The following is a 16,317-nucleotide window of genomic DNA, read 5'->3' as shown; positions in this document are numbered from 1 at the left end:
TACAACGACATATCCAACCAAGTGATTCTTACACACCGGCTATATACAGAGACATTTGTATTTACCTGACTTTGACATCTTTAATGTTGCAGTCTCCAGCCTCAGCAGCAACAGAAATGCAGATTAATGCTGCAAAAGGTTCCACAATATTTTAGTGGTACAAAGAATGACACCAAGCCATGCGAGTGCTTATTTGGGTAGATAAATGTTTGGTAAAAGAATAGGGTTTTTAGGAATGTTTCAATGGATATAATTGTAGTCAAAGAAATTTGGGGCCATGATTTCAGGTGTTCAGAATCTCGCCTGCATCATTAGTGAAGCATTTAAATCTAAAAGAAATGAGTCTAGAATTGGAGACTTACAAATTCAAAGTTTCAAACAGTACAAAGGCTGGAAACAATGAAACGCAAAAGTTGCTGGAAACCTCACAGCAGGTCAGAATGCAGGTCGGGGTGTAATTTTGGGTGAAATCCCCCTTCATCTTTCTAAATGCCGATGAGTACAGGCCCAGAGCCTTCAAACACTCCTCATACGTTAACCCAATCATCCCCAAGATTATTTTTATATACCTTCTCTGGACTCTCTCCAAAGCCAGCACATTCCTTCCTCAGAAATGGGGCCCAAAACTGCTCACAATATTCCAAACGTGGCCTCACCAGTGCCTGAAAAAGCCCCAGTATAACATCCTTGCTTTTATATTCTAGTCCTTTCAAAATGAATGCCAATATTGCATTTGTCTTCCTTACCAGTGTCTAAACTTAAAAACTTAACCTTTTCGGAATCCTGCACCAACACTCCCAAGACCCTTTGCATCTTCGATTTCTCAATCCTCTCACCATTTAGAAAGCAGTCTGCACCTTTATTCCTTCTCCCAAAGTGCACGGCCATACATTATGCTACGGTGTATTTAATTTGCCATTCTTTGCCTACTTTTTTCCTCAACACTACCTACCCCTCCATCTATCTCGATATCGTCTGCAAATTTGGCCACAAAGCCATCAATTTCTTCATCCAGATCACAAACATAAAATGTGAAAAGTAGCAGACCCAACACTGACCCCTGTGGAACACCACCGGTCATAGGCAGCTAACCAGAAAAAGACCCCTTTATTCCCACTCTTTCCCTTCTGCCAGTCAGCCAATTTTCTATCCATGCTAATAGCTAGCCTTTAATACCATCTACATGTAGAAGCTTGATGACCAAAGTTGAGGTGATGTGGTTTCAAAGTTTACCCATTAATCGTAAAGATGAGTTCAACTTTTTCTTAATCATTCATTTGGAATTGAGAATGACTCTCTTCCATTCCTGTTTTCTGGTTTCGAAATGGTTAATTAGGTCAATGATCAAATGACAAGAGCATGAGTACGGACTGTTCCAGAAATATGGTGAGAAAGGGTTATCAACACACCTTCCGCAGGTGCCGCTGAGAAGACAAGCCCGGAGCCTCACGGGTCGGAGATAGAGCCTTGTGGGTTGACAAAGCCAGCGGCCATCGATGCCTGGGTCGGCACCACGGAGGCGTCCGGAGGGGACCCGGCAGCGATAGTGGAGAGGGACCGCCATGAGGGAGGGGGATGGACAATGGAGGACCTGCGTGGGGGGACCGCTATGAGGGAGGAGGGGGGGGGGGGGAAGAACAAAGGAGGACCTGGCGGGGAGGGGGGGAATTTGTAACTTTGTAAGCGCCCTTTATGGCCGACTATTTGCATAAATTGGCATGGTATGCAAGCAAAGAATTTCATTGTGACTTGTCACATGTGACAAAGTATTCAATTCAATCTGGAGAGAAGGAATAGGTGACGTTTTAGGTCGAGACTAGAGAAATGGTTGGGTAAGGCGTGAAAACGACAGATCAAAACTGACAATCAAGGAAATGTAGAATGGGTCATTGTTGGCTGAGGGGAAGCTGACAATGAGGCATACCAATGATAAAACTAATCAGGAGGACAGTGAAACTAGTCAGAGAACAAGGATGGGAGATGGACAGAGAGTGAGGAGATGCAAGGGTTACTTGAAGTTGGAGATGTCAATGTTCATACCGCTGGGCTGTAAGCTGCCCAAGCGAAATATGAGGCGCTGTTCCTCCAATTTGCGTTGGGCCTCACTAGTCTCTGACCACAGGTAAATCATCTGGGATGGGAATGGGGATGGGGAGTGTGCAGGAAGGGACTGCAGACGCTGGTTTACACCGAGGATGGACACGAAAAGCTGGAGTAACTCAACGGGGACGGACAGCATCTGTGGAGAGAGGGGATGGGATGGGTGACGTTTGGGGTCGAGACCCTTCTACACAGCCGGGGATCACGTGGGGCCGCCATCTTCCAGCCGAGGGCGACGATGAAGCGGGAAGAACGGGCGGTGAGGCGGCGCACGGAGCCGAGGCCGTGCCGAGCGGAGCGTGAGTGTGAGTGTGTGGGGAAGGGAGAGGGAGAGGGATGGCTGGGCCGGGAGTCAGGGGTGCTGAGGGAGAGGGATGGCCGGGGGTGCTGAGGGAGAGGGATGGCCGGGGGTGCTGAGGGAGAGGGATGGCCGGCCGGGAGTCAGGGCTGCTGAGGGAGGGAGGCGGGCGGAACGGGTCGCCAGGGCGGGGATCCGCTGGCTGCGCTGGGGGATGGTTCCCCCGCCGTGGGCAGGCCCGGCCGGGGACAGCCTCTGCTCCCCTCATCCAGCCTCTGCTCCCATCATCCAGCCTCTGCTCCCATCATCCAGCCTCTGCTCCCCTCATCAAGCCTCTGCTCCCATCATCCAGCCTCTGCTCCCATCATCCAGCCTCTGCTCCCCTCATCAAGCCTCTGCTCCCATCATCCAGCCTCTGCTCCCATCATCCAGCCTCTGCTCCCATCATCCAGCCTCTGCTCCCCTCATCCAGCCTCTGCTCCCCTCATCCAGCCTCTGCTCCCCTCATCCAGCCTCTGCTCCCATCATCCAGCCTCTGCTCCCCTCATCAAGGGTCTGCTCCCCTCATCCAGCCTCTGCTCCCATCATCCAGCCTCTGCTCCCCTCATCCAGCCTCTGCTCCCATCATCCAGCCTCTGCTCCCATCATCCAGCCTCTGCTCCCCTCATCCAGCCTCTGCTCCCCTCATCCAGCCTCTGCTCCCCTCATCAAGGGTCTGCTCCCCCTCATCCAGCCTCTGCTCCCATCATCCAGCCTCTGCTCCCCTCATCCAGCCTCTGCTCCCCTCATCCAGCCTCTGCTCCCCTCATCAAGGGTCTGCTCCCCCTCATCCAGCCTCTGCTCCCCTCATCAAGCCTCTGCTCCCCTCATCAAGGGTCTGCTCCCCCTCATCAAGCCTCAGCTCCCAGAGAGTCACAGATGCAACTAAAACGGGACCTGGTTGTCAGGGAGGCTAAAGTTATCCTAGCCCTGGTTGAAAGGGAGGGTCAGCACTCTGATTCTGGGCAGTGAATGCAAGAAAATACAATGCCGGTTGTGTAGCAGAGACAGTCTGGGGCCCCAGTTTTCATTGGAGTGAGAGAGCAATTCAGGAACTGGGGTAACATTAACGTTTCAAACTTCTACGACATCCTCTCGATTTGATTTGTCTACAACTGAGGAATATCGATTACATTTATGATTTAAAAAATAGAGCTCACATGAGAATGCAGTTTTTGCATCTCCAATGATGCTTCAAACACCAGACACAAGCGAGATTCGACTCGCCTTTAATGTCTCCCAATTATCACTTCAAGATTTAATTCCCATTTAAATTATACTCTGTCGAAAAGTGTGCTCCACTGCTTTAACTGTAGGTGTATTTAATTTTTTTTAAATAGTGTTATGGTGCTTGGTTTCTTTCAAATGGAGGTGAAAAGAAACGAATGCGTGCTAGGTAAATGAGCGATAAAGCAAGAAAGAACAAGTTTAGGACATAAGATAGTTGTCAACATATGATATAAGTTCTGGTTGAATAGATTTAATTTAATTTCCTATTATTTTTGTGGTTTTCATGAATAGTTTGTTTAAAACTGACACATGAATGACAATGAAACCTTTGTTTGTTGCTCCTTGGTGGGAGGGTGGTTGGTGGGGAGTGAGTGGGGAGAGAAGCCATGAGAACATGCTCTGTACTCGCCCAGCAGAAGACGCCTGCAGCCTCATAGCAGCTGGGAAATCCATCCCTGCAGATGCAAACATTTATTCATGTGTCTAGGTGTGCAGAAGTTGAGCATTCGAAATCTGGGGAGGATCAATATCTGATTGCAAGTGCATAATATGTGGAACTTGCATAGGCAAGGATAAAAATGCTTGCCATGAAATTGGATAATTATCTGCAGCAGCTCATCAGATCCAAGACTATGCAGGTATAGAATATTATCAACAGAATGAGATCAGATCCTTTTTCTCCCTGAGAATTATACTGACCTTCAAAAGCTGAAGATCCATGCCTTTCTTATACAGGTATCTTTACTTGTTATGGGTGGTTTTTGTTTCACCGTACAAAGTGACATATTTATTTTGAACTATTGAGATATCAAACTATATACAGTAAAACTCTGACAATACAGCAAACTTGGAACTGTGGTGCTGGACTAGTAGATTTTGCAGACTGTTGGATGTTTGGTTAAATCCCGAACACTTTTTATGACGTCACTGAGTATTATACTGGAATTTTTTGAGGATGTAACTTGGAAAATGGACAGGGGAGAGCCGGTGGATATAGTGTACCTTGACTTTCAGAAAGCTTTCGACAAGGTCCCACATAGGAGATTAGTGGGCAAAATTTGAGCACATGGTATTGGGGGTAGGGTACTGACATGGATAGAAAATTGTTTGGCAGACAGAAAGCAAAGAGTGGGGATAAATGGGTCCCTTTCAGAATGGCAGGCAGTGACTAGTGGGGTACCGCAAGGCTCGGTGCTGGGACCGCAGCTATTTACAATATACATTAATGACTTGGATGAAGGGATTAAAAGTAACATTAGCAAATTTGCAGATGACACAAAGCTGGGTGGCAGTGTGAACTGAGGAAGATGCTATGAGGTTGCAGGGTGACTTGGACAGGTTGTGTGAGTGGGCGGATGCATGGCAGATGCAGTTTAATGTGGATAAGTGTGAGGTTATCCACTTTGGTGGTAAGAATAGGAAGGCAGATTATTATCTGTATGGTGTCAAGTTAGGAAAAGCAGACATACAACGAGATCTGGGTGTCCTAGTGCATCAGTCACTGAAAGGAAGCATGCGGGTACAGCAGGCAGTGAAGAAAGCCAATGGAATGTTGGCCTTCATAACAAGAGGAGTTGAGTATAGGAGCAAAGAGGTCCTTCTGCAGTTGTACAGGGCCCTAGTGAGACCGCACCTGGAGTACTATGTGCAGTTTTGGTCTCCAAATTTGAGGAAGGATATTCTTGCTATTGAGGGCGTGCAGCGTAGGTTTACTAGGTTAATTCCCGGGAATGGCGGGACTGTCATATGTTGAAAGACTGGAGCGACTAGGCTTGTATACACTGGAATTTAGAAGGATGAGAGGGGATCTTATTGAAACATATAAGATTATTAAGGGGTTGGACACGTTAGAGGCTGGAAACATGTTCCCAATGTTGGAGGAGTCCAGAACCAGGGGCCACAGTTTAAGAATAAGGGGTAGGCCATTTAGAACAGAGATGAGGAAAAACTTTTTCAGTCAGAGAGTTGTAAATCTGTGGAATTCTCTGCCTTAGAAGGCAGTGGAGGCCAATTCTCTGAATGCTTTCAAGAGAGAGCTAGATAGTGCTCTTAAGGATAGCGGAGTCAGGAGGTATGGGGAGAAGGCAGGAACAGGGTACTGATTGAGAATGATCAGCCGCGATCACATTGAATGGTGGTGCTGGCTCGAAGGGCCGAATGGCCTACTCCTGCACCTATTGTCTATTGTCGATAATAAATTCTGCTTCGATCCCAGTCAGAGTTTTTGGGAGCATGGGAAGTGAGGACCTAGTGAGACTCGGGTGGGATGGGTTGGCAGGAACCCTTACTTGATGAGCCAGATGCTGAACCATTGGGATTTCCAAATAGCCGTGAGGCAGATTGTAAGAATTTTGCTACAGTACCTCAAAACATTTTAATTAGCTTTCTTTTTACATGTTACAAATTCTTATAATAAATTTCCTAGTGAATCTAATATGTTTGGGAGAGTATAGGAACCAGGGCCTCAGCGAGTTGGGAAGGAGCGGTGATACTGGTGCTTTTGTGACTTAGAATGGGTGCAAGGCAAACATATGCCAAACCATTGGAATTTTTGAACGGTCTGGATTAGTGAGGGTTTTGAACAGTGGACAGTGAATTAGTGAGGGTTTTGAACAGTGGACAGTGAATTAGTGAGGGTTTTACTGCTTAATAAATTTGTTACATGGAATTTTCATCAACAGTTTTAATGAACATATTGAAAACTATCATATGAGATTATGAATGTATGCTAATCTATCTGAAGAGTAATGTCCTGCATCAATCCATAACCTTAACTTGATTACTCAGGAAAACTGCAGTGGGATAAATCCCACTGTCTGTTAGTACCAAGGGTTGAGAGAGCCGAAAAGTGAGAAAATAAGAAAATATTAACAAACTAGCTTGGTGAGTGTTTAGATGAATATTTTCATCATACCATGCCTATCACGCCAGTCTGAAGAAGGGTCTCAACCCGAAACGTCACCCATTCCTTCTCACCAGAGATGCTGCCTGTCCCGCTGAGTTACTCCAGCTTTTTGTGTCTATCTTCGGTTTAAACCAGCATCTGCAGTTCCTTCTTACACATTGCAACTCAAATGACAGGAAAGCCTTATTGACAAATATTTGGGATAAAATTAACAGCTCAGTAATATAGTATCTGACGAAACATAACAGGTATAACGGAGCTTTATTTGTCGTTCGGCACCGAAGTACCGAACGAAACTACATAGCAGTCATAGAAAAAAAGAACACAAGACACATAACCCCAACACAAACGTCCATCACAGTGACTGCAAACACCCCCTCACTGTGATGGAGGCAACAAAACTTCCACTCTCTTCCCCACGCCCACGGACAGACAGCTCGTCCCCGACCGACCTGCACAGTCCCCGCACCGGGCGCTGAAACGTCCCGCGGCCGAACCGGGCGATGAAAGGCCCGCGACCAAGCCTTGCGCAGCTAAGTCCAGTGGCCGAGCCGCACCGGGCGATGTAAAGTCCCGTGGTCGAGCCGCACCAGCGATGTAAAGTCCCGTGGCCGAGCCGCACCGGGCGATGTTAAGTCCCGCAGTCGAGCCGCACCAGCGATGAAAAGATCCGCAGCCGAGCCGCACCGGGCGATGTTAAGTCCCGCAGCCGAGCTGCACCGGGCGATATTAAGTCCCGCAGTCGAGCCGCACCAGCGATGTAAAGTCCCGCGGCCGAGCTGCACCGGGCACTGTTAAGTCCAGTGGCCAAGCCGCACCGGGCGATGTAAAGTCCAGCGGCCAAGCCGCACCGGGCGATGTTAGGCCCCGCAGCCGAGCCGCACCCCGCGCCGTGAGGAAGAGAAAAGTCCGTCCCCCCCCCCCACACCACCACCCCCTCCCACACATACACAACCAAAAAAATATATAAAAACCATCCCAACACCGACACACAACAAAAAAAAAGAGGAAAAAAGACGAACAGACTGCTAGTCAGCCGCTGCCGTTAGGCGCCGCCACTTCCGGATGCTATGTTTGTTGGAGTTAACAGCTCAGATAGTTAAGATTGCATAGTGAAAACTGTAGGAATCTGGTTGCAGTCAAATTGGTCCAATGTACCAAAAATTGTGTTTGGCTAGTGGTTTTGAAGTTAACATGGATAACTTGTGCATCTGCATTTTTTGGTCTAATTGTACTTTTTTCGCAGTTTGGGGTGGTGGGGAGGATATAAGAAAATATACTTTCCATAGATTTCTCTCTTTTTCTGCTTTCTACCACAGGCGATGCCGTGAAACTGAAGGATTGGTACAGAACAACCATTTTGTGATTTGATTGTTTAAAGGTTTTCCTTTCTTAAACTTGAAGAATATTGAATAACTAACTCAACAGTTTAGAAAGCATCATCAAAATGCAAGAGTTGTCATTTTCGGTTCTTCAGGAGATCCTATGAATTGAGAAGTGTTTGTGCAGTGGTGCTTCAATCTATAGGAATGGAGGAGTGTGTGAACAAAGATGAAGCTGAAGTTGATGTGACAAAATCCACTAGTTGTCAAGGAAATGAAGAGGACTTTGGTGACGTAAGTGGTAAGTTCATTTTTAAAATACAGAAGTAATGGGAACAGAGATTCCTGGACAACAGCTGGACAAACTGTAGATCGAGCAGCATCCTGCTCAACTGGTTGAGTTCCCCCTGCAGTTTTTTTTTGGCAATAAAATACAGATGGGCATACAAAATTGGCAGTGCTATTTTCCCATTCATTTAGGCCACTGACATTCGCCAGGATCTCATACAGTTTGGCTAATTAGCAATGGGGAAGCTAAATCACTACCCAGCAAAATTTTATATGCTGTTTAGATAAATATAGATATATATTTTATGTGGAAAAATAAAAATGTCATGCCGGTGTCATTTTTATTCTAGAAGCTAGAAACAAGAAATTGCAAAGCTGGTTTGCAAAAAAAAAAAAAAAAAAAAAAAGTGCTGGAATAACTCAACCAGTTAGGCAGCATCTCTGGAGAATATGGACAGGTGACAATACGGATCTGAAGAAGGGTCCAGACCCGAATCGTTACCTATCCATGTTCTCCAGAGATGCTCCCTAACCCGCTGATTTCCTTCAGAAGTTTGTGTCTTTCATTTTTGTTCTGTTGGATTTTGACTTTTGAAATGATCATGCAATTTCAATCATAATGAACATTTTTAAAATAATATTTTGTCAAATAGTTTTTTTGGAAAATATATTTTGCATAAAATCTTCATACCAGTTTTTAATTTTCATATTTCTTTCAAGTGAATTGTAGTGCTGCAGCACAGTATTCAGAAGAAGAATTGTTGCCTAAAGAATCAAAAGATCACCTTTCACCCACTAGTAGATTGGTGACAGCACTAAATAAAGGCAAGGCTGAAAATAACCTAAACCTACCAGTAGTGGGTGGCAATTTTACACGGTCTGAGGATAGCCAGGTAAATTTTACACTTCAGAATTTTGTAAACAAATATTTTATGCGCTCTTTCTCCTCTCCACACCCTTTTTCATCGTCATAACATCATTCAGTTGGTTTGCATATAGTTCTGCCGTCAAGAGTAGTGTTTAACCTGCAGTTTTAACCTGAGTAACAAATGTCACCAAACGTCTTGGTCATTTTGGGTGAGTAAACAAATGGATGGCCCATAGAGTAGAATGTGAGTAAATGTGAGTTTATCCAATTTGGTGACACAAACCGGAAAGCATTTATTCTAAATGGTAACAGATTAGGCCAAAGGAGATGCAATGGGGCCTGGTGACTTTCTACACCAAATGATGAAAGTAAGCATGCAGATAAAGCAGGTGGTTACGAAGGCAAATTATATGGTGGGCTTCATAGCAAGAAAAATTGGGTACAGGAACAGGGATGTCGTGTTACAATTGTTACGGCCTTGGGTATTTTGCCTCTTCGTGTACTAGCTAATGAAGAGGTACAGTGAAGTTTTGAACTGATTCCTGAGATCGTAGGAGCGATGCATGGAGAGAGATTGGGATGACTGAGCATTTGTTCACTAAATTTAGGAAAATGAGAAGAAACTTAACTGAAACTTATAAAATCCTTACGGATCTGGAAAGACCAGATGCAGGAAAGATGTTTCCAATGAGGGGAAGTCGCAACCTCAGAATACAAGATAATCCATTTAAGATTGAGATAAGGTAACATTTCTGCTGCCACCTGTGGAAAGTGGTTGAAGTGAAATCAATGTATATTCGAGGAGCATTTGAAATAAATCAGGGCAAATGAGATAGGAACATGGTACGGAATTTGAACAATTGTATTGAAGTATGGATGGAGTGATGGGCTGAAAGACCAGGTTTTTATGAACTGCCTACTTTTCTATATTAGCCAATTGGGGACACTGGATGTAGTAGATGAGGTTAGAGGAGGTGCATGTCTCACCTGGAAGGACTGCTGGGGTCCCTGTATGGAGGCGAGGGAGATGATATAGGGACAGGCGTTCCATCTCCTTTGCTTGCAGGGGAATGTACCTGGCGAGGGGGTGGTTTGGCTGGGAAGGGATGAGCGAACCAAGGAGTTGTAGAGGTAGTGATTTGTGTGGGGAGGCGATAAGGGTGAAGATGGGAAGATGTGACTCGTGGTGGGTTCATGTTGAAGGTGCCTGAAATGCCAGAGGATGATGTGTTGGAAGCGGAGGCTGGTGGTGTTAAAGGTGAGGACCAGGGGAACTCTATCCTCGTTGCATGTGGGAGCAGAGGGAGCGAGAGCAGAACTACAGGAAAAAGAGGAGACATGATGAGGGATCCATCTATGACAGATGGAGGGGAGGAGGACCATGTTCACTAAACAATGAAGACATCTTGGATGACCTCAAATGGAAAGCCTTATCTTGGGAGCAGATACGATGCAGACGGAGGAATTGAGAGTAGGGGATAGCATCTTTGTAAGGTGCAGGGCGGGAGGAAGTGTAGTCCAGATAATTCTGGGAGTCTAGGTTTGTAGTAGATGTCTGTCGATAGTCTGTCCCCTGTGATCAAGACAGAAATCAAGAAAGAGAATGGTATAGGTTTTCTCACATGTTTGTTGCCATGGATTCATCTATGCTGACCTGGCTGATATTACACCACCTAGTTTGTGCATCTCTGTTTGTGCAGCTGCACTGATTTAGATTTGGGCAACTTGTTGATTTTTTTAAAAACTCACTTCTTATTTTCAAATTGCCTTCCCTTCTGTGTCACCAGCCTGCAAATGTCTTGTATCCCTACACTTAACTTTCATGAACATATCACAATAAAACACTCTTGACTCTTGAAAGATATGGCTTCTATATTATTTTTATTGGTTCACTGTTGAAAGCCAGGTTATCTGTTGCCTGTGGCGACAGCTCTGAAATTTGTCCACAAACTCTCTGCTTCTCTCCCTCTTCCCTCCTTAAGATGTTGCTTTTGGTCCTATTCTCTCAAGTTGCTTGATATCAAATCTTATTTAAAAATCATTGTCAAAACTGCCATGGGAAGTATTTATGTTTAAAAACCAATATTTATTTTGCAAGTAATCAGATGAAGAATAAGATAATTGTTGGGTTTAATTTGAATTTTGATATACAGTATGTATATATAACATTGTCCAGAATGCTGCCTGTCATGCTGAGTTACTCCAGCATTTTGTGTCTATCTTCGGTGTAAACCAGCATCGGCAGTTCCTTCCAACACATGTTTACATTTAGGGTGGGTTTGCAAAAGTCTATATCTTGGGAACTGTTAAGGAACTTAGAATGTTTTAAAAGTTAAGAATTGTTAAAATATAAAATTTACGAGTCGAAGCTAAAACAAAACGTTATTTATAAATTCTTGCTTTGATAATTCTAGCAACATGCCAAGGTTGGAGATACCAAAGGTTTCATTTGCAGTGCCTGTGGCAGCACATTGAGTTGCATTAGTTCATTGGATAAGCACATGTTGATCCATGATGGTGAAAAGCCATACCACTGTGCAGTGTGTGGCCAGTTATTCACAACGAAGGACAACCTAGACAGGTTAGTTATCTATTTCAATATCAGTCCATTAAAAATATGATCTAGAATGATAGCATCATTATTTGGACGTTAGCATTGCTTATTTATTTAGTTTTTTGATTTATTCGATTGCTTTTAGGTGTTCTGATTTTTAAATATTTGAAGTTTTATATTTTGAATTGTTTTGGAATCCCTGATTGTTTTTAAATGTCAGGTCCTGCCATGTATATTTTATATAATTCTAAATTCCTTTGCTTGAGGATATTTTCCTGTCCGTTAAGATTGCAGTTGCCTGTTTTTCATTGCTATTGGATGGGCATCCCTTTGTTATTCTGGAAGTGTGGAGAGCTTGGAGGTCCCTTAAGCTTTTCTTTTGTAAGAATTCATCCTTGCTCGCTGTGGGGATATTGAATGAGAGTGGTGGAAAACCACTAACCATTAGCCTCACTGTTTTGCTGAACACTCCCCAGAATGACACTTCAAGTTGTTTATACCTTTCACGTCTGTTTCTTAAGCCCCTTTCCTGGCCGTTCATTCCTCTATTGCTTGATTTCGTTCTCTCTATTTATGGCACTGGCTGTTCACCAAATTCTAGAAACCCAAGGTAACCTGCACCAATGTTGGTGATTTTTCTGTGCTGCTTTGTGTAAAGTTCCCAGTTCTTCAACACATCCTTCCCAATGTTTCTCGCTTCCACGCCCAAGCTTCAAATATGCTCCTTTCTTTCCTTGGCTGAAGAATCCACCCAACTGTGGTTTCAGGTTGTGATTTTACAACTTTTATCCTCAATTATCTTCTCCCTGTGATCATGGTCTTCCTGTTGGTTTGTGAAGTAACTTAACCTAGGTTAGGTGTTTCAAATGTTTATGAACGTTCGCGGTGCATGTGTACAGGACAAGCTGCCACATTCTCACTGATTTCAGTTTCTGATCTTAAATTTACAGTCTGAAGTTACCTGATGGAAAATCAGTAATAAAAGATAACATTGAGAGACGTTTTATTTCTGAAGAACCGGAATCATTTTGGAATACTATGGTTGTTGCAGGCATGCTGTTTGTCTGTGAAACCTGTGTAACGTATGGAAACCTTATTGAAGCTCAAGAGACCTCGGTTCATCAGTGGATGGTCCGTAGACAAAATGAGCCTTTGCATGCTCGTTTGCAAAGACTGGAGCGTGAAAGGACTGCAAAAAGATATAAACGAGCGAATGAATCTGCAGGTGAAAGAGAAATACGGAGACTGAGAGATCGAGAGGCTAAACGTCTTCAGAGAATGCATGAGTCTGAAGACCAGAGGGCAAGAAGGTTACAACGTGACCGGGAGGCTACGAGAATGAAAAGAGCTAATGAGACTTCAGAAAAACGACAGGCACGACTTGTGCGAGAAAGGGAAGCAAAACGGATCAAACGAAATTTACAGAAAATAGATCCTGATCTTTCAGTTCATATTTCTTAGTGGCCCACATCAGATCTCAGTTCCTTCCAGTTTCATGTACCTCTTCCTGATATGGAAAATGAAGATAAAGATGTGAAACTGGGCCTTTATATTTTCTCTGAAATGATCCATCTAGAATACGTTCCTTCAGGTCAATAACTGCCCGAAACATCATGCCATTTGGGTCGGATGGACGGCAATATAGATACAGAATGGAAATAAAGTAAAGGGCACAAAATTAAGATAATTTCCATAATGGTAAATTGACATAATTGCATAAAACTTTAAAATACACTTTTGAGATGGTGATCTCAAGTTCAGTGGTCCTGTAACTTTGTTTAATTCTAAAGACTGGAATTATGTGAACCATTCTTCGCGTGTGGTTATTTCAGTGCACTTTAAAATTAATGTTGAGCTGAATTCTTCCGTTATTTGGTCTTTGGCTAGATTTTTTTTAAGATCACAAACAAGATGAAGTTATTGATCCAAAATATTATCTACTTCTGAATCCAGCAATGTTGCTGCACTTTTCAAACATTTTTTCTCTTCTTTTGGGCAAATAAGATTTCCCTTTTGAAGCAAGCAATGGATATCCTCATACCCGAAGTACCATTTTCTTGCAATGGACCACTGTAATTTACTGACAATCAAAATCTGGACAGGTTTGCTCAATCTCTGCTGGTATTAATAATGCTTTCAATTTGATAAAGTGTTTATGAAAAACAATCCAAGTGTTTGTGGAAGCATCATCTTAATATTCATAATAATATACATAAAATGCTGGAGTAACAGCGAGTCAGGCAGCATGCCGCAGTTCTTTTTTATTACATCTTAATATTCATTCTGCGTACCATACTTGTAATCATATGCACTAATTCACAAGGTTAAATTTTATTTTGTGGATCCTGGGTTTCTTGATCCTGGACATGAAACTTATTTCTTGGCCTGAAAAAATATGGCCAAAAGGGTTTGATATTTGATGCTTAATCATGGTATTGACAGGTTGAGCTCCTCATTAAACAAAAATAATTATATTGTCCAGTAATATCTTTGTAAATGTTAATTTCAAAGTGTTTAAAAGTATTGGACTTAATTTACTCATTGAGTAATATTTGTAATACTGTGGTTTACTTCAAAAAATCGAATCCAGTAGTGTTCTTATTAATATAGAATGGCTGGTACTGTGTCCAAATATATCCACACGCATCAAATTTTACGAATCACTTTGGAATAGGAAAATTCATTCATTTGGCTTGGTACATGCATACTTCACCACACGTCGCCAAAAAAAAATTACCATGCAAGTTAAAGGCTGCTGGAAATGCTTTTGATTCCAAAAGTTGCCCTAAACATGTAAAATGCAGTAATGGAATTTATTTCCTTTAGGGACAGTGCACTTAAGGCTTTATTTTGTTTGCAATGTTCTCCCAGCGGCATCAGCATTGATGTATTGAACACAAACTACCAATAAAACAAATTACAGCTATCATAAGGCTAGCATAATGAATGGTAATATTTAAAGTACATTTCTTCACGTGTCTGTCTCTCTTGCTCTCCTCTAGATATATAGAGAGAGAGAGAGATAAACATTTTAGTAAATGCACAAGTAGGTTGAAAAACCTGTGACTTGTTCTTTACAAAGTATTTTTCCAGAAGAAATGTATTCCATTTCATCTTGCACTAAAATGTGCATACTGAATACTATCATTTATTAATAATTTTTGGTATACACTTTAAAAAGGTAGTTCCTCCAGAAAGTCAGTTATGAAAGTTATATTGGCCAAACTCTTATTACTACTTTTGCTAATCACATTGGTCTTTTCTATGAGACGATACTCACAAAATTGATCCCTGAGGGCACAGATGCATTATTAGAAAGATTCTAATATAAGATGAAAGTCTATCTTGATTCAAGATTCAAGATTCAAGATAACTTTATTGTCATCCAAATTGGACGAAATTCAGTCACCCACAGTCCAACAACAAAAGCATCAAAATAGGCATTAAAATTACACAACCCCCAAAACACACAAAAGAAACATCCATCAAGAAAACATCCATCACAGTGAGTCTCCTCCAGTCCTCTCCTCACTGTGATGGAAGGCCACAATGTCTTTTCCCTTCTCCTGCTGTCCTCTCCCGCAGTCAGGCTGTTGTGGTTGCAGGCCGCGCCGGACGGTCCGCAGCGGCCCGAGCCTAAGGCGAGTCGCAGCCGCTCCCGCAGCTAGCAAGAGAATGAAGGAAGCTTTCTCAATTGTAATAACCTGCAAAAATACAAATATATAAATACAAATATAATAGAAAGGTAATTTGCAAAAAACTTCTAGATTTTTAAAACTTAAGATCTCCAATTTCAATCAATGTTACAATTTAAATTGAAAAAAAATCTAATGTTTCTTTCCTATTAGATTTGGATTTCCATATTAGAAGAATATTTTTTACATATACTGTATTTAGTGTAAGATTTGTATGGTATTAGAACAGCAGGTTACTAACCATTTTGACTTCCTTAAGTGGCACATTGTAATCCATGTGAAGAAAGTTGTTTGCCACTCAAATGTATTCATAATCGTAAACTCAGAGAAACATAGAAACATAGAAAATAGGTGCAGGAGTAGGCCATTCGGCCCTTCGAGCCTGCACCGCCATTCAATATGATCATGGCTGATCATCCAGCTCAGTAACCTGTACCTGCCTTCTCTCCATACCCCCTGATCCCTTTAGCCACAAGGGCCACATCTAACTCCCTCTTAAATATAGCCAATGAACTGGCCTCAACTACCTTCTGTGGCAGAGAATTCCACAGACTCACCACTCTCTGTGTGAAGAAATGTTTTCTCATCTCGGTCCTAAAAGACTTCCCCCTTATCCTTAAGCTATGACCCCTGGTTCTGGACTCCCCCAACATCGGGAACAATCTTCCCGCATCTAGCCCCTCCAACCCCTTAAGAATTTTATATGTTTCTATAAGATCCCCCCTCAGTCTTCTAAATTCCAGCGAGTACAAGCCTAGTCTATCCAGTCTTTCTTCATATGAAAGTCCCGCCATCCCAGGGATCAATCTGGTGAACCTTCTCTGTACTCCCTCTAAGGCAAGAACGTCTTTCCTCAGATTAGGAGACCAAAACTGCACACTATACTCCAGGTGCGGTCTCACCAATGCCCTGTACAACTGCAGTAGAACCTCCTTGCTCCTAAACTCAAATCCTCTTGCTATGAATGCCAACATACCATTCGCTTTCTTCACTGCCTGCTGCACCTGTACGCTTGCTT

General features: G+C 43.0%; 1 protein-coding gene across 3 annotated transcripts; it reads left to right on the top strand.

Moving 5' to 3' along the window:
• The first annotated feature begins 2,112 nt into the window (after positions 1-2,112).
• znf821 (zinc finger protein 821) lies at positions 2,113-14,688 on the top strand. Of its 3 annotated transcripts, none has more exons than XM_078400822.1 (5): positions 2,113-2,405; positions 8,050-8,195; positions 8,903-9,075; positions 11,465-11,631; positions 12,555-14,688. In XM_078400822.1, exons 2-5 carry the CDS (start codon positions 8,102-8,104, stop codon positions 13,063-13,065), a joined length of 945 nt encoding a protein of 314 aa, XP_078256948.1. In that variant the 5' UTR covers positions 2,113-2,405; positions 8,050-8,101; the 3' UTR covers positions 13,066-14,688. The 3 variants fall into 3 exon arrangements, with proteins under 3 accessions (XP_078256948.1, XP_078256947.1, XP_078256946.1); XM_078400821.1 differs by having other exon boundaries at positions 2,114-2,399; positions 7,892-8,195; XM_078400820.1 differs by having other exon boundaries at positions 2,114-2,405; positions 7,892-8,195.
• The last annotated feature ends 1,629 nt before the right edge of the window (positions 14,689-16,317 follow it).

This window comes from Rhinoraja longicauda, chromosome 6 (assembly GCF_053455715.1).
Source record: "Rhinoraja longicauda isolate Sanriku21f chromosome 6, sRhiLon1.1, whole genome shotgun sequence".
NCBI classification, from domain to species: domain Eukaryota; kingdom Metazoa; phylum Chordata; class Chondrichthyes; order Rajiformes; family Arhynchobatidae; genus Rhinoraja; species Rhinoraja longicauda.
Note: the sequence above shows the minus strand (reverse complement) of the source record. Positions and strands in the feature narration are given on the sequence as shown.

What these genes read in the sequence shown, in the direction of transcription:
- znf821 (XM_078400822.1), top strand. Translation starts at nt 8,102, where the DNA reads ATGGAGGAGTGTGTGAACAAAGATGAAGCTGAAGTTGATGTGACAAAA. An exon ending in GGACTTTGGTGACGTAAGTG is followed by an intron (nt 8,196 to 8,902) that starts GTAAGTTCATTT and finishes ATTTCTTTCAAG; the next exon opens with TGAATTGTAGTGCTGCAGCA. An exon ending in CACGGTCTGAGGATAGCCAG is followed by an intron (nt 9,076 to 11,464) that starts GTAAATTTTACA and finishes TGATAATTCTAG; the next exon opens with CAACATGCCAAGGTTGGAGA.